This window comes from Hemiscyllium ocellatum, chromosome 5 (genome assembly GCF_020745735.1).
Source record: "Hemiscyllium ocellatum isolate sHemOce1 chromosome 5, sHemOce1.pat.X.cur, whole genome shotgun sequence".
Taxonomy (NCBI): Eukaryota; Metazoa; Chordata; class Chondrichthyes; order Orectolobiformes; family Hemiscylliidae; genus Hemiscyllium; species Hemiscyllium ocellatum.
In genome coordinates this window covers 137546057-137569221 of record NC_083405.1, presented here as the reverse complement: position 1 = coordinate 137569221, position 23165 = coordinate 137546057, and the positions used below count along the sequence as shown (strand labels likewise).

Sequence of the window (23165 nt, the reverse complement as noted above, 5' to 3'; positions counted from 1 at the left end):
GTACAGTACCGGTTACTAACTAACTGTTCCAATTTAGTAACGTCCCTCAAACACAGCGTTTGGCAAAAAGGTAAATTCGGACACCATTCTTACATGCTGTTCAATATCAAGAGAGATTTCAGAGAAAGTCAAAGTTAGGAATCGTTTACTGAAGCTGCAACTCTTTTGGCACCTAAACTGCTTCCAACTACGACAGCTTAAAAAAGCACTAGAAAGCCTGATCTGGAGAATTGGCCACACCCCTTCCATTGTTTCAACTGCTGTCTCAAAAGTCTAAAGGCCTTTTCAACTATTGACTTTGGCCAGTTTCTGTAGACACTTCGCCACCTCTGCCTCTACAACCTCCTTTCAATAAAGACCAGGGCAAAATAACTTTTTTTAAATGACAGCATCATCATGCTATGTATGCATGGGTTTCTTCTGGGTGCTCCAGTTTCCCTCCACAGTCCAAAGGTGTGCAGCTTAGGTCGATTGGTCATGCTAAATTGTCTAGAGTGTCCAGGGTTGTGCTGGATAAGTGGATTAGCCATGAGAGATGCAGGTTTATAGGGAGGGGAGTGAGTCTGAGTGGGATGCTGTTTGGACGGATGATGTGGACTGGATGGGCCAAATGGTCAACTTTCCACACTCTAGGGATTCTATGAGATGGCCAAACATTAGTCAGAAGGGTAAATTTGAATTGTCTTCAAGGAAGGAAGAGATGTAGAGGATGTACAGGGAGCAAATTCTACAGTTTTGGAGCCTGGGCACAGCCTCCACTGGAGGACCACTTAAAATTGGGGTCGCGAATTAGGCTGTTAGTGGATCTGTGTAGTATGTGGGACTGGAAGCGATACAATGCTCCAGTGTGTTTTGAAAGCGATGATGAAAATTTTAAGTTTGCCATGTTACTTAATTAGGAACCAATGTGGATTGGTGAGCATGGGTTTGAGTTAATGTGACTTGCTGACAGTTGAAACAAAAATTCAAAGTTTTCGAAATGAGTGTGTGAGAATGTAGGACAGGAGATTTTTATAATAGTTTAGTCAAGAAAGTGTACATGTGTAAATGATGGAGATGAGAATGTGGTGGGGGTGTGATAAGTAAGTTTGCCGATGGTACAGAGATTGGCTGGGTAATTGACAATGAGGAGGAAAATGTCATCTTACAGGAGGAGGTTTACAAGAAGAGGTTACTTCAGATTACAATGGGATCTGGACCAGATGGACCAATGGGCTGAGAAGCGGCAGATAGAGTTTAATTCAGATAAATACAAGGTGCTGCATTTAGGGAAAGCAAATCTTAGCAGGACTTATACACTTAATGGTAAGGTCCTAGGGAGTGTTGCTGAAGAAAGAGACGTTGGAGTGCAGGTTCATAGCTCCTTGAAAGTGGAGTCTCAGGTCGATAGGATAGTGAAGAAGGTGTTTGGTATGCTTTCCTTTGTTGGTCAGAGTATTGAGTACAGGAGTTGGGAGGTCATGTCCTGTACAGCCGCAACATTGGTTAGGCCACTGTTGGAATATTGCATGCAGTTCTGGTCTCCTTCCTATCAGAAAGATGTTGTGAAACTTGAAAGGGTTCAGAAAAGATTGACAAGGATGTTGCCAGGGTTGGATGATTTGAGCTATAGGGAGAGGTTGAACAGGCTGGGGCTGTTTTCCCTGGAGCATTGGAGGTTGAGGGGTGACCTTATAGAGGTTTACAAAATGATGAGGGGTATGGATAGGATAAATAGACAAAGTCTTTTCCCAGGGGTGGGGGAGTCCAGAACTAGAGGGCATAGGTTTAGGGTGAGAGGGGAAAAGAGACCTAAGGGACAACTTTTTCACACAGAGGGTGGTACGTGTATGGAATGAGCTGCCAGAGGAAGTGGTGGAGGCTGGTACAATACCAATATTTAAGAGGCATTTGGATGAGTATATGAATAGGAAGCGTTTGGAGGGATATGGGCCGGATGCTAGCAGGTGAGACTAGATTGGATTGGGATATCTGTTCGGCATGGACGGTTTGGACCGAAGTGTCTGTTTCCATGCTGTACATCTCTATGACTCTATGACTCTTGGACACAAACAAATTGGTCGGATGGACAGATCAGTAAGAAGAATGTAATGCTGATAAATGTGGGCGAATGTACTTTGGCAGAAGGAACAAGTCTAGGGAGTACTCCGTGAATGACAAGACACTAGGAACCTCAGAGGATTCTTTGTGTGTTCTCCACAGATTCCTGAAGGTGGCAGGACAGGTCAGTAGGGTAGTTAAGAAGGATTATGCCTGAAATGTCGACTCTCTTGTTCCTCGGATGCTGCCTGACCTGCTGTGCTTTTTCTCCAGCTGCAGTTCCCCCTACCCCCAGAACCTGTAATTACCTCTCACTACCTCACCACTCCATCCATCTCCCCACCCATACCCCACCTCCGTTCCTGATGAAGGGATATACCCAAAAGGTCGTCTTCTCCACCTCCTGATGCTGCTTGGCCTGCTGTGTTCTTCCAACCACCTGCCTGTCTATTTTGGATTCCATCATCTGCAATTTTTATTTTGTTTCTGGGAGGGTAGTTGAGGTGGGATGCCTCATCACCTTTTAAGACCTTCAAGGCTATTGGGCCTAGTGCATGTAAGTGGGACTAGTGTAGGTAGTACTGTAGTTTGGATAGTACAAACTTGATTGGCCTAAAGGCCTCTTCTGTACTGTCTGATTCTAAGAGGAATGGATAAGAGTTTCAGTACTTAAGCTGAGACAGAGCAGGAGTCAGCTCATGTTATGGAACTGCAGTCTGAAGTCTATGTAATGATGCAAGTATGTGGACAAAATTTTATTTCCGGGGTCAGATATGATACCGAGGCTGCAAGTAGTCTGGTTTAGCTTCAGATAATTGTTAGGGTGGTGGATGTACTTGTTGGTTCGAGAATTGCATTATGGAATAGACTGCTGGTAATATTTTATTAGAAAGAAATTTCTGCTTATCCAGCATATCATTATACTGCCAAATTCTCTCCCTTACTGTAGGTGCAGGAAGTGATTGCATATTAGAAATAGTATTTCCCGCTTCTGCTAGGTAATATGACAAGTATTTGGATTGTATTCATGGGGTTGAGGCATATGATCCCTTGAGTGCAGGAACAGGGAATGAAATAATGATGCTTCTGATAGTTATAAGAATATTTGGCTGCGATAATTATTGAACAAAGAAATATCAATCATTCTTGACTTTAGCATGGCATTTATTTCAACCGATCTTTTACTTTTCAAAACAGACTTATAAAGAATTCAGATCAATTTCGGCTTGAATTATTTTTCCTCTACTTAATTCTCTTTCAAACAGTGAATACAGATGGAAAACTGGCTGAGATGCTAGTTAATGGAGTGGGAGCTGGCTTTACATCAGTAGTGATGAATGATTAACGGTGGGTACTTGGATGGCAGGAGGTGTTAAGCACTACAGTGCAGCTCGTGATACTTCATGGTGAGGTGACTAGCTGGCACAACCCACTTCCCTTTCCTGTAGATTTGGCCCCTCGGTGCTGCTTGAAGTTGCATAGTTGAGATGAAGCCCGATGATTGGTGGTGCTTGGCAGGATCTCTGTAAAGAGAAAAGAGCCCAACTGCAGCACTCACATCCTGTCTCTCTCCTTCAGAATCTAAAGGTTATGCTGGAATTAGAATTGTGCTCCTCAAGGTGATAGGCTCAGTCCTGAGGGAAGTGAAACTCTTCACTTTCCCATTTTGGTCAACCATACTGCAGCTCGATATCAAGTCCCTCAAGTCTACCCCAATGCTGTCCCAGCTCCAGCCGACACTATGACACCAGTCGGATCTTTGGCCTACTTCTAAGAAATTTTGTGCTGAATTGGCAGGACAGTTTTATACTACGGGCCATGCCCACCAGCAGACAGGACTGTCATTGTAAAAACCCACTTCACATTGGTCTGCAGCTTTTTATCCATGTGCAAGAGCTGAAGGTGAAAGGACCAAGTTTAACCCCTGGTATTGCCCTTATCCATTCTACATCAATTCAGCCAGAATAAGAGGTCATTAGGAGTGTTCTAAACAAAAAAAAATTTCTTACTATTTGATTTAATTCTGGCATTTTCTCCATTGTTCTTTCTATAAGAAATAAAAAGGTCATGAACCATTAGAAAACCAAAACCATCCAGCACTGATTGTTAAGCAGGAATATGAATGTTACATTCCCACAATCTCAGCGAGGGTTATAGAGTGATAGAGATGTACAGAATAGAAACTGACTCTTCGGTCCAACCCATGCCAACCAGATATCCCAACCCGATCCAGTCCCACCTGCCAGCACCCAGCCCGTATCCCACCAAACCCTTCCTATTCATATACTCATCCAAATGCATCTTTAAATGTTGTAATTGTACCAGCCTTCACCACATCCTCTGGCAGCTTATTCCATACATGTACCACCCTCTGTGTGAAAAAGCTGTCCTGTAGTTCTCTTTTATATCTTTCCCTCTCACCCTAAACCTATGCCCTCTAGTTCTGGACTTGCCCATCCTACGGAAAAGACTTTGTCTATTTGTCCTATCCATACCCCTCATCATTTTGTAAACCTCTATAAGGTCACCCCTCAACCTCCGACACTCCAGGGAAAACAGCCCCAGCCTGTTTAGCCTCTCCCTATAGCTGAAATCCTCCAACCCTGGCAACATCCTTGTCAATCTTTTCTGAATCCTTTCAAGTTTCACAACATCATTCTGATAGGAAGGAGACCAGAATTGCACACCGTATTCCAACAGTGGCCTAACCAATGTCCTGTGCAGCTGCAACATGACCTTCCAACTCCTATATTCAATGGTCTGACTAATAAAGGAAAGCATACCAAACTTCTTGACATCAGTCATTTAAGAAAGCAGCTCACCATCAAGAACAATTAGGCAATAGGCAATAAATGCTGACTAGCCAGTGAAGCAAAAATGTTACATATTTTTTCTTTAAAAGATTCTCCCTGTTGTCTCCTTGTCTTCAAATAACTATAAAATAAGGCCAGATGGCTGCTAATGCATTCTCATGTCTTTGTTAAGCCAGCCAAAACGGTCTCTCTCATCACTTGTGATGAGAGCAAAAGGGAGCATCTCTCTCATCACTTGCCATCTGGGATAAACTTTGAGAGTAAACTTATAAGTAATATCAAGATGGACAGCTTCTTTAAAAATATTCATCAGAGCTCTATAGCTAGCACCTTCCAAACCAATGACCACTCCTGCCTAGAAGGACAGGGGCAGCAAATAAATGAGAACGCCGACACCCTCCTGATTTTCTTTCTTATGTATACTCCTACTCCCTTTATACTCTAAGGATTCACTCGATCTATCCTGTCTATACCTTACATATGCTTCCTTCTTTCTCTTAACCAAACCCTCAATTTCTTTAGTCATCCAGCATTCCCTATGCCTACCAGACTTCCATTTCACCCTTATAGGAATATACTTTTTCTGGATTTTCGTTATCTCTTTTCTGAAGGCTTCCCATTTTCCAGCCATCCCTTTACCTGCAAGTTACAGAGGAGAAAGTGCCATATGTCTTCAAACGCATAAAGGTGGATAAATCCCCAGGGCCTGATCAGGTGTACCCTAGAACTCTGTGGGAAGCGAGAGAGGTGATTGCTGGGCCTCTTGCTGAGATATTTTTATCATCGATAGTCACACGTGAGGTGAAGGAAGACTGAGATTGGCTAATGTGGTTCCCCTGGGTGGTAAGGACAAGCTAGGGAACTATAGACCGGTGAGCCTGGCGTCGGTGGTGGGCAAGCTGTTGGAGGGAATCCTGAGGGACAAGATGTACATGTATTTGGAAAGGCAAGGACTGATTAGGGATAGTCAACATGGCTTTGTGCATGGGAAATCAGGTCTCGCAAACTTGAATGAGTTTTTTTTTTGAAGTAACAAAGAGGACTGATGGGGACAGAGTGGTAGATGTGATCTGTATGGACTTCAGTAAGGCGTTCAACAAGGTTCCCCATGGGACACTGATTAGCAAGGTTAGATCTCACAGTACAGGGAGAATTAACCATTTGGATACAGAACTGGCTCAAAGGTAGAAGACAGAGGATGGTGGTGGAGGGTTGTTTTTCAGACTGGAAGCTTGTGACCAGTGGAATGCCACAAGGATCGGTGCTGGGTCCTCTACTTTTTGTCATTTACATAAATGATTTGGATGTGAGCATAAGAGATACAGTTAGTAAGTTTACAGATGACAACAAAATTGGAGGTGTAGTGGACAGCAAAGAGGGTTACCTCCGATTACAACAGGATCTTGATCAGAGGGGCCAATGAGCTGAAAAGTGGCAGATGGAGTTTAATTCAGATAAATGCGAGGTGCTGCATTTTGGGAAAGCAAATCTTAGCAGGACTTATACACTTAATGGTAAGGTCCTAGGGAGTGTTGCTGAACAGAGACACCTTGGAGTGCAGGTTCATAGCTCCTTGAAAGTGGAGTCGCAGGTAGATAGGATAGTGAAGGCAGCGTTTGGTATGCTTTCCTTTATTGGTCAGAGTATTGAATACGGGAGTTGGGAGGTCATGTTGTGGCTGTATAAGACATTGGTTAGGCCACTGTTGGAATATTGCGTGCAATTCTGATCCCCTTCCTATCGGAAAGATGTTGTGAAATTTGAAAGGGTTCAGAAGAGATTGACAAGGATGTTGTCTGGGTTGGAGGATTTGAGCTATAGGGAGATGCTGAACAGGCTGGGGCTGTTTTCCCTGGAGCATCGGAGGCTGTGGGGTGACCTTACAGAGGTTTACAAAATGATGAGGGACATGGATAGGATAAATAGACAAAGTTTTTTCCCTGGGGTGGGAGAGTCCAGAACTAGAAGGCATAGGTTTCGGGTGAGAGGGGAAAGATATAAAAGGGACCTAAAGGGCAACTTTTTCACGCTGGGGGTGGTACATATATTGAATGAGCTGCCAGAGGAAGTGGAGGCTAGTAGAATACTTAAGAGGCATTTGGATGGGTATATGAATAGGAAGGGTGTGGAAGGATGTGGGCTGGTTGCTGGCAGGTGGGACTAGATTGGGTTGGGATATCTGGTCGGCATGGGAGGGTTGGACCGAAGGGTCTGTTTCCGTGCTGTACATCTCTATGACTGTATGACCTGCAAGTTCCTCTCCAAGCCATTCACCATCCTGAATTGAAAATATATTGCTGTTCCTTCATCATTATAGGTCAAAATCCTAGAGTTTTCTCCTTACCACCAAATGGGTCAATCTGTGTTACGTGAACTGTAGCAATTTAAACCCCCTTCAGGGCAACTAGGAATGGATAATACTGGCCCAGCCAGCAGCCCTCGTATCCCATAATTTATATTATTAAAACTAATAAGGAAGAGAAAGGCCAATGCGAACATAAACCCCTTAAAGGGTGAAGAAATAATGAGGAAATAGGAAATGGCAGAGGAGTTGAATAAATAATTTGCATCAATCTTCGCAACAGAAGACATTAATATGAGTGGCACGGTAGCTCAGTGGTTAGCGCTGCTGCCTCTCAGCGCCAGGGATCCAGGTTTGATTCCATCCTCAGATGACTGTATGGAGTTTGCACATTCTCCCCATGTCTGCGTGGGTTTCCTCCCACAATGCAAAGATGTGCAGGTCAGGTGAATCGGCCATGTTAAATTTTCCATCAAGTTAGGTGCAATGGTCTAGGGTAAAAATAGGGTAGGGGGAATGGGTCTGGGTGGGTTACTCTTCGGTGAGTCGGTGAGGACTTGTTGGGCCAAATGGCCTGTTTCCATACTATAGCGAATCTAATCTAATAACATGCCAAATTGCTAAATAGTTAATGGGCATAAAGGAAAGAGAAATTAAATACAATAACTATCACTCAGAAATAAAGTGCAAGGCAACCTAATGGAACTAAAGATCGATAAGTCTCTTGGACCTGATGGAATGTGGCCTAGGATATTAAAGGAAGTAGCCCCTGAGATAGTGGATGCGATAGTTGGCAACCTTCCAAAATTCCAGGCGATTTGAAAACTGCAAATGTGTAATACCTTTCATTTAAAAAGGAAGGATACTAAAAGCAGGAAGCTATCGGTGAGTTCGCTTAATGTCTCATTGGGTAAATGTTAGAAAGGATGTAGTAATAAAGCATTTAGAAATCCAGAATATGATCAAGCAGAAGGAGAAAGTGAGGACTGCAGATGCTGGAGATCAGAGTCAAGACTGTGATGTTGGAAAAACACAGCAGGTTAGGCAGCATCCAAGGAGCAGGAGAATCAACGTTTCGGGCATAGCCCTTCATCAGGAATGAGCCAGATTCGTGACGAAGGGCTTATGCCCGAAACGTTGATTCTCCTGCTCCTTGGATGTTGCCTGACCGGCTGTGTTTCTCCAGCAACACAATCTCTACTCTTACCAAGCAGAGTCAGCATGGCGTCAGGAAGGGGGAATCATGCCAACAAGACAACTAGAATTCTTTTGAGTAGGTAACAAGCAGGATAGATAAAGGGGAAACATTGGATATAATATTTAGATTTTCAGAAGGCATGTGATAAGGAACTGAACATTGGACTAAATAAAATGTGAACCCATGCTGGAGGTTGTATATTAATATGGATAAAGGATTGGTGCACTGATAGTAGGCAGACAGTAGGGGAGACAGGGTACTTTCAGGGTAGCAAACTGTAAGTAGTGGAGTGTCACAAGATTCAGTGCTGGCGTCACGGGTATTTACAATATGCATTAATTACTTGAATGAGGGAAGTGAATGTATAACTGAGGAGTTTACGGATTACAGAAAAGTAGAAACTTGGAGCTAGAATAGGCCATTCAGCCATTGGAGTCTGCTTCACTATTCAATACAATCATGGATAATATCCAACTCCTGCTGTCATCTTCTACATCTTATGGTGAGACTGTCCCTACTTGACTCCAGGGCTGCAGAGGCAAAATACTATATCCAGTTACCAGTTTAGTTAGAAAAAAGGGAATCCAGAGTTGTGGTACAATGATTTCCGTTCACCAAAGTAAGTTTATTGAAATTGTCCTGATAATGGGAGGATGGATTTTGTCGAATGAGGCTGCTCTGTGTTGGAGACAGAGCTTCTTCATGAACAAATCAGCCACTGAATGTGCCTCTCCCCTCTCTTTCTTCTGTTTCTTTCAATCTTTCTTTTTTTTTCTGTCCTTAGGCTTCTATTTTGCATTTGTGCTTACCTTCTGCACTTTCTCGCACCCTCATATGTTTCACTCAATCTTTTGCATGCTGATTTGTACTCGCTCATTCTCTCTCTCTCTCTCTCTCTCTCTCTCTCTCTCACACTCTCTCTCTCTCTCTCACACTCTCTCTCTCTCTCTCACACTCTCTCTCTCTCACACTCTCTCTCACTCTCTCTCACTCACTCACTCACTCACTGTCTCATGTGCTTCCTTATCCCGCTCACACTCTCTGTGTGTTCGCCAAAGGTCACCTTCTCTCTTTCTTGCTTTCCTGTTTTTGTACACTCTTTCTCATTTGCTTACCTGCTTGTGCTCCCTCTCACTTGCTGTCTCCTGATCCCTGTCTCTTGTGTACTCTTGCACATCTTGTTCACTTGCTCTTTCACATTGTCTCTGTCTCGCAATCTGTGTGTGTGAATCCATCCTCGCTGACCACCCGCTCTGCCCCTCCCTTTTAACTCCATGGCCTTTCTGTTTTAAGGTTGTAGGAATGTGGGTTGCCGGACTACATTTCATGGCAGCTTTGCTGATTTAAACGCTTGGTAATATTTCTCTGAAGTTTCTGTTCCCTCACGGGAAATTTCAAATTAGTGAGGAGGCGATCAATTACACTTTGTCAGCAGATGAACTGTCGCACCTGACCAGTCTAAGACCCTTTTGCAATCCAACACCCTCATCATCTCCAGCTCCATCCAAACCAAAGGGGCAATTGGACTATATTCCTTTTGCTTCTGAGAACTTTCAATACAATCATCCCAGTTGAAAATTACTTCTCAATCTTCATGTCATTTCCTTGGATGGGTAAGCCTTTTGGTTGAGGCTGACTGAATTTATTTGTTTCCCATCTATTTTAGGCAGTTCACTCTGCAGTTCTCTTGTCTTGGAGTTATTAGTCTCCCATTTAACAGGAGATGGTTTTTATTCCTGTGATAGGCCCAAGTCTGTGGAATTCTCTTGAATGTTTCCAAAGCAGAAGTAGGTAGTTACTCTCGTTTATCAAAAATCTAAGAGTACTGAGGATCAGCAGGCAAGAGGCGTTCAGACTACAGTCAGATCTATCATAACCTTATTGAATGGTGGGACAAGCTTGAGGGGCTGAATTTGCTGTCCAGACATTATTAAGGATGACATTACACAGTACAAGGAAGTAAAGTCGGGCTGAGTCTGCATATCTTCATCAAGGGGAGGTATTCTTTGAGGACGCTACGAGCAAATTAGTCAAGACAGAGCCAGTGGGTGCAATCTATTGGATTTCCAGAAGACTTTTGACAAGGTGCTGCATCGGAGCTGCAAAATAAGATAATTGCCCATCATGTTAGGGGCAAGGTAGTGGTGTGGATAGAGGATTGGCCGACTAACAGAGGGCAGAGAATGGGACTAAAAGGGTCTTTTTCAGGATGGGACCACAACTATTCATGTTCTACATTAATAATTTGGATGAAGTAACTGAAAGCATTGTTACTGAAGTTTACAGATGACACAAAGTTAAGTGAAGGGACAGGTAGTGGTAAGGAAGTGATGAGGCTGCAGAAGGACTTGGATAAGTGGGCAAAGAAGTGGCAGATGGAATATGAAGTAGGAAAGGGCGAAGGTAAGCATTTCGGCCGGCAAAAAAACAAGCAAAGACTTCAGAAATCCGAAGCACAAAGAAACTTGTGTCCTAGCACAAAGTCCTAGTTCAGGATTCTCTTAAGGTTAACATGCAGGCTCAGTTGGCAGTTAGAAAGGCAAATGCATTGTTAGAATTATTGAGGGGGCTGGAATAAAAGAGCACAGATGTACTACTGAGACTGTGGTCAGACCACATTTGGAATATTGTGGACAGTTTTGATCCCTGTGTCTAAGGAAGGATGTGCTGACATTGAAGGGAGTCCAGAGGAGATTTAGAGGAGATGTGCAGCTGAGGGCTCTGCGTCTGTACTTGGAGTTTAGAAGGATGAAGGGAGGATCTGATTGAAACTTTCTGAATGCAGTCGTTCCTCGGTATCTGTTGCTGTGAGCCGTCCTGAATGATGAAGTTCGCAAATGTAGAGCTTGTTAAAAATAGATTTAAAATGGCAGATATGTGATTTTGCCTGCGATGTTGATTTTTGTTACTTATATTCTGGTGCAGATAGGTGAATGTGTGATTTGTGATTTCATGGATGCAGAGGATTTACTGTACTGAGATTGGGTGGACGTGGAGAAAATGTTTCCTTTGGTAGGAGAGACTAGGTCCCAAGGGTATAGTCTGTGAGGTGGCGACCCTTTTTAGACTGAGGAGAAATCTCTTCTGCCAGAGGGTGTTTAATCTGTGGAGAATTGGGTTTAGAAACATATCCGCTATAATCAAAGAGTGAAACAGACTTGATGGGCAAATGACCTAATCTTACACCAATATCATGATCTGATGGTCTAATGATATGCACTGGATGAGAGTGCTGCACTAAGTTGGGATGTTGCTTTGTTCAGTAAGGATCATAATTATTAATCATTATTAATGTGGGTGGCACGGTGGCACAGTGGTTACCACTGCTGCCTCACAGCGCCAGAGACCCGGGTTCAATTCCCGCCTAGGGCAACTGTGTGGAGTTTGCACATTCTCCCCGTATCTGCATGGGTGCTCCGGTTTCCTCCCACAGTCCGAATATGTGCAGGTTAGGTGAATTGGCTATGCTAAATTGCCCGTAGTGTTAAGTGAAGGGGTAAATGTAGGGGAATGGGTCTGGGTGGGTTGGTCTTCAGAGGGGTGGTCTTCAGAGGGTTGGTGTGGACTGGTTGGGCTGAAGGGCCTGTTTCCACACAGTAGGGAATCTAATCTAATGTTGAAAAATGGGCTTGTGTGTTAGCTCTCTGACTGGCATACAAAAGGCTGAAATGCGTTTATGTGCACGTCTTCATAAACCAGCCTGTCTCATAAAAGAGATGTCTCAAGACTGTGACCAATCCATTACCACCAGTTCGCTGGGTGCAATGACAGGATTTGTTGCCTTGTCTTGTCTCCACTTGGAAGACTCCTGGGTGGTAGAAAGAGCCGAATAATTGTGATAATGTCTACAGCATGTCTCTGATTTGCCATGGTGAAATTTCTTTCTCCCCTGCCTGAGTGAAGATAAATCCTTGCTGTGTATTCAAGTTATTTTCTCCCCCCTCCCTGCTCTCACTGCTTCATGCATGCTGTCAGGGGAATTGATCCATGCCCCAGGGTGGGATAAAATTCACACCACATTTCCTGTGCATGAGCTCATCAGTCTTTCTGGAACTGTTTGACCCTGACTTGAGAATGGCTCTGACTCTAGTGAATCAAAAACTGAGTTAACTGTGACGGGATGAGTTCTCTATTTCAGACTCTGGCTCTGGAACCTCCTGGACTTGTCATCTTGTTAACTCTTCAAACTCTGTGCACGTTCCTGGAAGAGTTGGAATTATCCTCTCCAGTTGTGGGATTGACACTCCCTAACTTTTTACTTTTGAAAAGCGAATTGCTGAATTTGGGTGACCTCTGCTCACTTCAGATCATATACTCCTTACTGGAACTTGCTGTCCCTCTGCCCTGTTTAAATACTTGCAACAACAGCTTGCATTTGATGTAATCAGACTTGTTTCAAATGCTTCAGAGATATTATCCAAGCAACTATGCACTGGCTTGTCGTGGACAGCCCAAGCCCAGCTGATTAGAAGGCTTAACGAATTCATAATGGTGGCTGTGAATAAAGCTAACAAGTAGGCTTTCTGATTGTTTGTTATTGATATTTGACCAAGGATTATTTATTGCCCTCCTTCAGTCGCTCTTGAACGTGATTGATTGATTGTTGTAACTCTGTGCAGGGCAGTTCAGAATCAGCCACATAAAGGCCAGCCCTAGGGTAAGGTTGATGGTATCATTCCCTTCAGGGACAGTAATGAACATCATTCCAGCAGCTCCCTCATCACTTTTACTGTTGCTGGCTTTTTACTTCAATTTTTTTTAAAAAGTTTTAGGAATGTACATATACATCTTTGAAGGTGGCATGAAAAGTTGAGAAGGAAGTTCTTAAAAAGCCATTTGGGATCTTGGCTTTATTAATAGAGGTGTTGAGTAAAATAGCAATGAAGATATGCTGAATAATTTATACATAATTGGTCAGGCCCCAGCTGGAACAAAGTTTAATTCCAGCCACCATATTTCAGGGCCTATGGAAGGGCAGAGGAATGTATAGGAATGGTCACAGGAATTTAAGCATCATTACAGCAGCATTTTATCGAGTGTGATGTCAAGAAACTGGCAAAATTGGAGACCATGAGAATGGACATGGGGGAAGGCCTCTGCTGGTTAGGCCTCTGCGAGCTCAAAGGAAGAAAGAAGTGGTTGTTGGAGGTTAGCCGTCTTAGTTCCACGAGAAGTTCCTCAGGTACTGTCCTCGACCCAAACTTTTCCAACTGCTTCACCAATGACTTTTTCCTCCACCATAAGGTCAGAAGTGTGAATGTTCACTGATTGTGGAATGTTAAAGACCATTTGCAATTCCTTAGAAACTGAAGCATTCTATATCAAAATGCAGCAAGACCTGGACAACATTCAGGCTTCGGCCAATGAATGGCAAGTAGCAAAGTCACATTAATACTGCAAATATTCAAATACTATCAGATAGTGGTGTATTGGTCATGTCACTAGTAATCCAGAAGGCTAGGCTAATGCTCTGCAAACACCAGGTCAGATCATACTAGCTCATCAAATAATATTGGAATGTAAAGCTGAGTCTCATAGAACATAGAAAAATACAGCGCAGTACAGGCCCTTCGGCCCTCAATGTTGCGCCGACCCAAGCCCACCTAACCTACACTAGCCCACTTTCCTCCATAAGCCTATCCAATGCCCGTTTAAATGCCCATAAAGAGGGAGAGTCCACCACTGTTACTGGCAGGGCATTCCATGAACTCACGACTCGCTGAGTAAAGAATCTATCCCTAACATCAGTCCTATACCTACCACCCCTTAATTTAAAGCTATGCCCCCTTGTAATAGCTGACTCCATACGTGGAAACAATGATCATTGATTGTGGCCCATCTGGAAAGGAAATCTACCATGATTCAGAGTAATGTGACTGGCTGTCCCTGAGTGGTCTAGTAAGCCATTCAGTTTAGGAGCAATGTCCCAGCCAGCAAAGCCCATATCCCATGAAGGAATAAAGGAAAATATGGGATTTCAGTTAAAAGGAGAAGCTGGGACTGTTTTTCTTGGAGCAGAGCAGGTTAAGGAGAGACTTAGTGACATTTGAAAATCATGGGAGTTTGATAGAGTAATAAGGATAAGCCATTTGTCATAAATGAAGGACACAAATAAGGTTGTGTGGTTTGGAGTGCAATGCCTGAAAAAGTGGTGGAAGCGAATATAGTCATAACTTTCAAAAGTCTGTTCAATAAACATTTGAAAATTTGCAGAATTGGAGAATACTTGAGGGGGGGAAATGTTTGAAAGCTTTGTGGCGGGGACATAGGTTTGGACTCAGTGATTGGCCCCTTCAAAACATCTGCACAGGTTTGATGGACCCAATGCTCATATCATCCTCCTTTTGAATTGATCATAGAGATTCTGAGAGTCTCAAATCCAAGACTTCAAGTTGGATATCCAATCTGTTTTAGTTAAGATGTGCAGTTTCTGTTGAAGACCTGTGTTCTGAAGAATGGAGAAGACTTTGGCTATGATAATTATCAATGTGCATTTACTTAAAAGAAATTAAATGTCTCTTCTTTGCTCAATCTTTCTTCAGGATATCCGGAATACTGTGGGTAATATCCCTATGGAATGGTACAAGGACTATCCACACATCGGTTATGATCTTGACGGAAGGAAAATCTACAAACCAATCCGAAATAAAGATGAGCTGGATGAATTTCTGGATAAAATGGAAAATCCGGATTATTGGTATGGCTTTGATTTTTGAATATGCCATTGGCTTTGCTTCAATCCTGTCTGTCATCCAATTAAACTGTTTGTTAATTTACCTCATCACAGCTTATATTATTGAAATGCTCATTGCATTAGACGCAGAAGGTTAAGAAGCTCTTGTGGCACAGAGATAGTGTCCCTACCTCTGAGCCAGGAATCCAAGATTCAAGTCCCACCTGCTCCAGAAATGTATAATAAGATCTCTGAATAGTTTGATCAGAAAATATCCCTGCAGAAGGGCTGAATCGAGCTTGTCATTCTCCAGGAGGACAGTCTTGATCTTAAATGTGCTCTTTCCATAAATGTCAGGGGGGTATCACAGCCAGCTGTCACCAGCCTGGGCTGCTCCTGTTTGTTAGGAGACTCTCGTTTAAGAATGAGATGCAGAGATTTCTTTTGTCAGTGTTGTTTGTTTTTGAAACTCTGTTCCCCACAGAGCAATGGAGAACAGAATATAGAAAAGTACAGCACAGAACAGGTCCTTCGGCCCACGAAGTTTTGCTGAAGATTATTCCTAATCTAAACTAAAATAACCTAACTTATGCACCCTATAATTCACTGCTGTCCATGTGCATGTCCAGCAGTCACTTAAATGTCCCTAATGACTCTGCTTCCACCACCACAACTGGCAACACATTCCATGCATTCACAACTCTCTGCGTAAAGAACTTACCTATGACGTCTCCTCTATACCTTCTTCCTAATATCTTATTCTGTCCTGGGGAAAAGTCTCTGACTGTTGACTCGATCCATGCCTCTCATTACCTTGTACACCTCGATCAGATAACCTGTCTTCCTCCTTCTCTCCAGAGAGAAAAGTCCGAGCTTAGGCAACCTCTCTTTGTAAGACAAGCCCTCCAGTCCAGGCAACTTCCTGGTAAACCTTCTTTGTACCCTGTCCAAAGCCTCAATACCTTTCCTTTCCTATACTAGGGCGACCAGAACTGAACACAATATTCCAAGTCTGCTCTCACTAGGGACTTGGGGAGCTGCAGCGAAACCTTGTGGCTCTTAAACTCCGGTCCTCTGTTAGTGAAAGCCAAAGCACCATATGCTTTCTTAACAACCTTATCCACTTGGGTGGCAACTTTGAGGGATCTATGCACTTGAAAACCAAGATCCCTCTGTTCTTCCACACTGCCAAGAATCCTGACTTTAATCCTATATTCAGCATTTGAGTTCGATCTTCCAAAGTGCATCACTTCGCATTTGTCCAGGTTGAACTCCATCTGCCATTTCTCAGCCCAGTTCTGCATCCTGTCTATGTCACGCTGCAGCCTGCAAAAGCCCTGGATACTATCGACAGCACCTCCAACCTTTGTGTCACCTGCAAATTTACTAACCTACCCCATAACCTCCTCACCCAAGTAATTTATAAAAACTACAAAGAGCAAAGGCCCAAGAGCCACAAGGATCGGTGCTGGGTCCTCTCGTTTTGTCATTTACATAAATGATTTGGATGTGAGCATAGGAGATGCAGTTAATAAGTTTGCAGATGACACCAAAATTGGAGGTGTAGTGGACAGCGAAGAGGGTTACCTCAGATTACAACAGGATCTTGACCAGATGAGCCATTGGGCAGAGAAGTGGCAGATGGAATTTAACTTTAAGAGAATCCTGAACTTGGACTCCCAAATCCCTTGGTGCTTCAGATTTCTGAAACCTTTCCTCATTTAGAAAATATTTTGCACCTCTATTTTTCCAACCAAAGTGCAACATGTCACACTTTTCCACATTGCATTCCATCTTCGCCCACTCTCCCAACCTGTCCAGGCCCTTCTGCAGCCTCCCCACTCCCCCAACACTATTTGTCCCTCCACCTGTCATTGTTTCTATATTTGCTGATCACACAATGCCCTCAGTTCCTTTGTCCAGATTGTTAGTGTATAATGTGAATAGTTGTGGTTCCAAGATGGATCCCTGCGGAACTCCACTTGTCACCAGCAGCCATCCTTAAAAAAATTCCCTTTCATCCCACTCTCTGCCTTCTGCCAGTCAGCCAATCCTTTTTTCATGCAGTACCTTACTCGTAGTATCATGGGGTCTTGTCTTATTTCGCAGTTTCCTGTTCGGCACCTTACCAAAGATCTTTGAAGATCTAAATAGATATGTCCATTGATTCTCCTTGGTCTAAGTTGCTGATTACCATCTCAAAGAATTCTAATAGATTTGTCAGACATGACCTCCCCTTGACGGAACCGTGCTGATTCAGCCCTATTTTGCAGTGCATTTCCAAGTACTCTGCAAACTCATCCTTAATAATGGAGCCTAAAATCTCATCAGTGACTGAGGTCACGCCTCCTCCCTTCTCACAGTTATTCCCTTATCTGCTGTTCCTGAAGTTAGATTCCTGACTCTTTCAATACTCTGTTGTATATGGAATTTCTTGTTCTGGAAACTTTAATTATCTCTTTTGAGCATGAGTGCGCACACGCACACCCCAACACACGTGCAACAGAAACCATCCCCTTGATTACATAGTTTAAAGCCCTATCCACAGCTCTAGTCATGCGATTTGCCAGGACCCTAGCCCCAGCATGATTCAGGAGGAGCCAATCCCATTAGAACAGCCCCCTTCTTCCTCAATACTTTCCCACACGAATCTTTAGAACCATATGTTTTTCTTTTGAATCTTGTTCACCCTGTGCCACTTAGCTCATGGCTCAGGTAGTAATCCAGAAATTGACCTTTTTGGTTCTGTTTTTTAACTTAGCCCCTTGCTGCTCAAATCTTCTCATCGGATTCTCTTTGTAGCTATATCGTTTGTACCGACCTGGACCATGACAATGGAGGAGACAATGGCCTGGTGGTATCGTTGCTTGACTATTAATTCAGAGAACCAGATGACATTCTGGGGACCTGGATTTGAATCCCACCATGGCAGATGGTGGAATTTGAATTCAGAAATATCTGGAAATAAGAATCTAATGATGGCATGCCGATTGTTGGAAAACCCATCTGGTTCACTAATGTCCTGTAGGGAAGCAAACTGCCATCCTTACCTGGTCTGGCATATGTGTGACTCCAGACCCACAGCAATGTGGTTGACTCCTAACTGCCCTCTGGGCAACTAGGGAAGGGCAATACATAGTGTCCTAGTCAGTGACACCCTCACCATGTGAAGGAATAAAGAAAGAAATCCTCTTTTCCCTCACACTCCACACGCCTCCACATCCTGGATGAGAGATCTTGAAGTTGGGCACCAGACAGACAACATAGCCTTTGGAACACTCAGTCCTGGCCGTAGAATAGTGTCAATTCCCCTGAACATACAATCCCCAACCACGACTATACTTCTGTTTTCTCCCACTCCCACCCCTGCCAATGGATTCCTGTACGACGATGTTATGGTCAGTTTGTTCATCCTTCTTACAGCCCACACACTCTCATCCATAGCAAGAGCAAGAGTTTCAAACCTGTTGGATAGGCTCAAGGGCTGAGACTCCTTCAGCACTACCTCTGAGATCCCTCTACCTCCTCGCATCCTCCTGTCCCTGACCACTGACCAAATTTGAGGTAGTTAATCTAAGGAGTGTGACTGCCTCCTGACCCACAGTATCCAGGTAACTATCCCCCCTCCCAAACATGTCATAATGTTCAAAGCTCAGACTCCATCTCATCAATTCTGAGCTGGATTTCCTCAAGCAGCCAGCACTTGGTCCTTCATCTCCTACATCATGCAGGGACAATGCATCACCTGGTCCAGTATCTCTATTTTAATTACTTCGTTCTTAATTTGATTTTTAAAACTTTCGTGCTGATCTATTTGTTTGTAGCCTCTATTTCCCCTTCCTACCTTCATTTTGAAAAAGTTAAAGATCACCAGGTCCTAGACCAACAGGTTTATTTGGAACCACTAGCTTTCAGAGAGCTGCTCCTCCATCAGGTGATTGTGGAGGTGAAGGACCTGATGAAGGAGCAGCGCTCCGAAAGCTAGTGCTTCCAAATTAACCTGTTGGACTAGAGCCTGATGTTGTGTGATTTTTAACTTGGTCCACCCCAGACCAACACCGGCACCTGCAAGTAATTCATTCTGAAAGTAATCTGTAATCTGTGTGAGGAATCGATTGTTACTAGGGACAGGCAGGACCGGAGTCAGAGGCGAAATCTAACAGTCATGAGCTTACTGAATGATATAGTGAGCTCAAAGAGCTGAATATCTTAGTTTTGTTTCTTGTTGTTATGGTTTTCTTTTGTGCTTTTCCTGTTGGTTGCTTGTGATACTTATCTTTATTGATAGGTTAAAGATTAAGACAGAGGCTCATAGTTGAGAGCTTGAACAAGGGTATGGTGAAGCAAATGATATGGTTGGTTTTTAAACAATTATAATTTTCTTGACACCACTGTTTCCCCACCTTCCCCACTACTTTTCCATAGGCGGACCATTCCAGATAAGATGACCGGCACTGAAATTCGACTAACAGATGAACAGATCAATCTCATCCACAGAATCCAGAAGGGGCAGTTTGGAGATGCCAAGTTTAATCCACATGAGGTGGGAATATTTGATTTTCAAGCAATCATCTTCCTTTGGTATACCAAACACATCTTCCAGATTAAGTTGGAAATGAAATAAATACACTGAATTTCCGAAACCCGTACTACAACTCGGATAGACAATGCGGCACCAACTGCAGGAGAACCATTGATGCTCATGATTGCTCATTGGCTCCTAGTTTTCTGTAGAATGTCTGTTGGCAGTATTCTTTTATGTTTGGATAAAGACAGGGACAGTGTTCAGGAAACTCCTCTCTGTCTCTAACTCTGTTCTGTACCAGTCCTGCATGTGTTTGATGGGGACAGTATCAAGGGAACTCTGAGCTGTATTGAACCTGTGGTGTGCTTACTCAGTGCAATTGAGTCTGTGTGGAGAGCGATGGTGCGTTTGTTATAAATGCATGGGGTGGTGGGATTTAGCAGTGTGGAAGGAGTTAAATTCGGCCTATAATGTATGTGCCAGCTGTCAAGGTAAAACGACTCGTTTAATCCTTTCCTCTTGTTTTGTTGTTTAAAAACTGTTGTGTTCAGTACCAACACTGTTTGCTACCCTGACAATCCTCCCCCTTGTAAAAAAAACTAACTACTGCCCCTTCTTTTAAATGTACTCCCTTGCTCCTCTCCCGCAGAACTGTGAAATAGCTTTGTCCGATTTTACAGATCCTTCCCCTCTCAACTTGCTGCAGCCTTCTCCCAGCTTTAGTTCACCACCAAACTCTTCCTCCCTTTAGCTTCTCGAAGAACTGAAGCCTCCCATTCTGGGTACCTTAATCATCCTCTTCTGCATATTAATATCTGTCCTTAAGTAACGTTTCTGATGTTGTAGGGCTGAAGTTTAATGTTTTGAGGATTAATGTTAATTATTCAGACAGATTAATAAGTGAATAAGCCTAAATATTGTTGCAATTGTGTCATCTATTCCAGCAGACTACCCCAAGCCTATGTGCAAGCTCTGTTCCCATATCTCCTTGTAATTGTATCTTTAAACACTTACAAAATGCTTGTTGCTCGTATGAATTCTGCTTTGGTTGATCATTCAGGATATGCATTTCATGGTGTGCCAGTAACTGCAAATGATCAGATTTTCAATGCGTCTCTGACATTTCTAAGTTGTAGAGCTGCTTTTGCTATTCTGCTGCAGTGCATGTGTCTGTCACTAGGGGCTGTTGGCGAGCTGTGAATGTAGTAAGCCAGTGTCCTGAAAGTGTGGCCCCATTTGTTATCACTAGGACAGAACGTCGAAATCAGGAGCAAGTCTGTTTGTTTCAATGGTACTTCATTTACTGTCCACTGCAACATCTTTTTCCAGTGTTATATTGGATATTTCCGACCTGGATGAAACTTACCAACTTACTGTTGATCCCTCTCCCCCAAAACTGTCCACATTCTGTTCTCTTGTCCCCCCCTCTCCAATAATTCCCATCTCCAGTACGTTTCTTGCATTCAACTTGCATCCCTATATGCAAACCCTCCTGTTTTGCACCCTACACTACTTCATAAAAGCTTGCAACACAGAAGAGGCCATTTGATCTAGTTCACCTCTGGGAAGGAACCATCCAATCTTCCCTACAGACCAGCCCATATTTTTATTTAACTTTTGTTCATCGGTTGTGAAGATTGTTTGCAAGGCCAGCTTTTATCGCCCATCCCCATTTGCTGTTGAGAAGGTGGTGCTGATGAACTAGTGCATTGAATTATAATCTTGTGTTCTTGTGTTCAGCTATGTGGTGTGGACAAGAATTCCATTGTCAGGCCTGCTCAAGGGCGGGCTGTTCTCCCCCTGTAGGCCATGCTGGAGCACTTTGGTTTGGTTTTGAAGAGGGGTGGCCCCAGAATCCAGCAGCATTACTGAGCCTGTATTTATAGCAGTGCCTTTTAATATAGATGGGTGTGCCCAGGTGCTTCACAGAGGCATGGTTATAAAATAGGCACTGACGCAGTGAAACTATAGAGGATTGACAACAAACTTCTTCAGAGAGGGGTTTTAAAAAAGAGGGATGTGGAGTGTTGCATATCAAGGGTTAAGACAACGGTCAAAGCACAGCAGGTCAGGCAGCATCCAAGGAACAGGAAATTCGACGTTTCGGGCCAGAGCCCTTCATCAGGAACTTTCCTGATGAAGGGCTCTGGCCCGAAACGTCGAATTTCCTGTTCCTTGGATGCTGCCTGACCTGCTGTGCTTTAACCAGCAACACGTTTTCAGCTCTGATCTCCAGCATCTGCAGACCTCACTTTTTACTTTAAGACAATGGTCAGTAGGACTTAGAGAATGGGAGGAGGCATTCAAGGAATAGCTTGTTTTTTGCAGTGGTGGAGGATGGAGAATGTTGCATCGATTGGGAGCAGTGAGACCAAGGAGGAATGCAAAGCTGTGGATGAGAAATTTAGATCCAGTCTCAAATGTACAGAAATGGAGTTTTGAGGCAAGGTAGAACGTGGACAGCAGCATCAGCGATAGCCAGCAAATTGCTGCATTTGTTTAATTTATTCCCTTATCTATTCTGAATTTCAGGCCAGTATCACAGGACTACTGCAGGGGCTTTCTCGGGCATGCATGTGTGTCCTTCTATTGCAGCTGCTGCAGCCTTCTGCCTCCTCTCCATCATAAAACCGATTAGAGTGAGAGAGAAAAGTTATTGAAAAGAAGTCAAGGCCTTGGCGAGGGTGAAAAGGAAATTTGCCAGAATTAAATCCAGGGATGAGACCCATTTAAAAATGTGGGGAGATGCAGAGACTGGGAATTTTAAGAGAAGAGAGTGATAGGAGAGACTTTAATGAAGGTGTTCAAAATCTGAAACCTTTTGGTAAACTGCACGAGGGGAAACTGCAGGAGGGCGATGTAAACATATGAAATAGGAGCCAAAGTAGTCCATTCAGCCCCTTGAACGTTTTCTACCATTCACTAAGATTTATGGCTGATCTGTTCGTGTTTTGAATTTCACATTCCCTCCTAACCACCTCAACGATCCATCTTGCCACACCTTTCAAGACAGTGTGTTCTAAAATTGCAAAGCACTCAGCAAAGTTATCCTCATCTCAGTCCTGAGAGGGCAAGCCCCCCCCCCCCCCAATTTAGAAATAGTGTCCCTGAGTTCTGGATCGACCAACAGGGAAAACCTCCTTCCCGTGGTTCCCTTGTCAAGTGCAGTCAGAACATTATATACTTCAGTCAGGTCACCACTTACTTTTTTAAAATCCAGTAGAAATAAACCCAGCCTAAGCAACCTAACTTCATAAGACAGCTCACTCATTCTAACTATTGGTCTAGTAAGCATTCCCTGAAACACTACCAGTGCATTTACATTCTTTCTTAAATAAGGAGACCAAGACTGCACATATTCAAAATATGTTCTCACCAATGCCCTGTACAAGTGAAGCATAACATCCCTTTTGTTCTTGATCAGCTCCTGTCATAATAAAAGATGGCATCCCCAATAGCTTGATTATGAGCTGTTGCTGCATGCTAACTTTTTGTCACTGATGCACCAGTGTATCTAAATCCCTCTGCAAGTTGGAATTCAACAGTCATTCTTCCAGCCAAAATAACAACTTCACATTTTCCCATATTGTACTCCATTGTCTGATTTTTGTCCA

At 43.4% G+C, this 23165-nt stretch overlaps 1 protein-coding gene across 1 annotated transcript in view; it reads left to right on the top strand.

Annotated features, from left to right (window-relative positions):
- Positions 1-23165, top strand: part of bop1 (BOP1 ribosomal biogenesis factor) — a 164773-nt gene that overhangs the window by 113768 nt on the left and 27840 nt on the right. Inside the window, exons 4-5 of the mRNA XM_060825243.1 lie at positions 14896-15050; positions 19452-19569. Coding sequence (XP_060681226.1) covers positions 14896-15050; positions 19452-19569 — 273 coding nt within the window. The remainder of the gene's footprint in view (positions 1-14895; positions 15051-19451; positions 19570-23165) is intronic.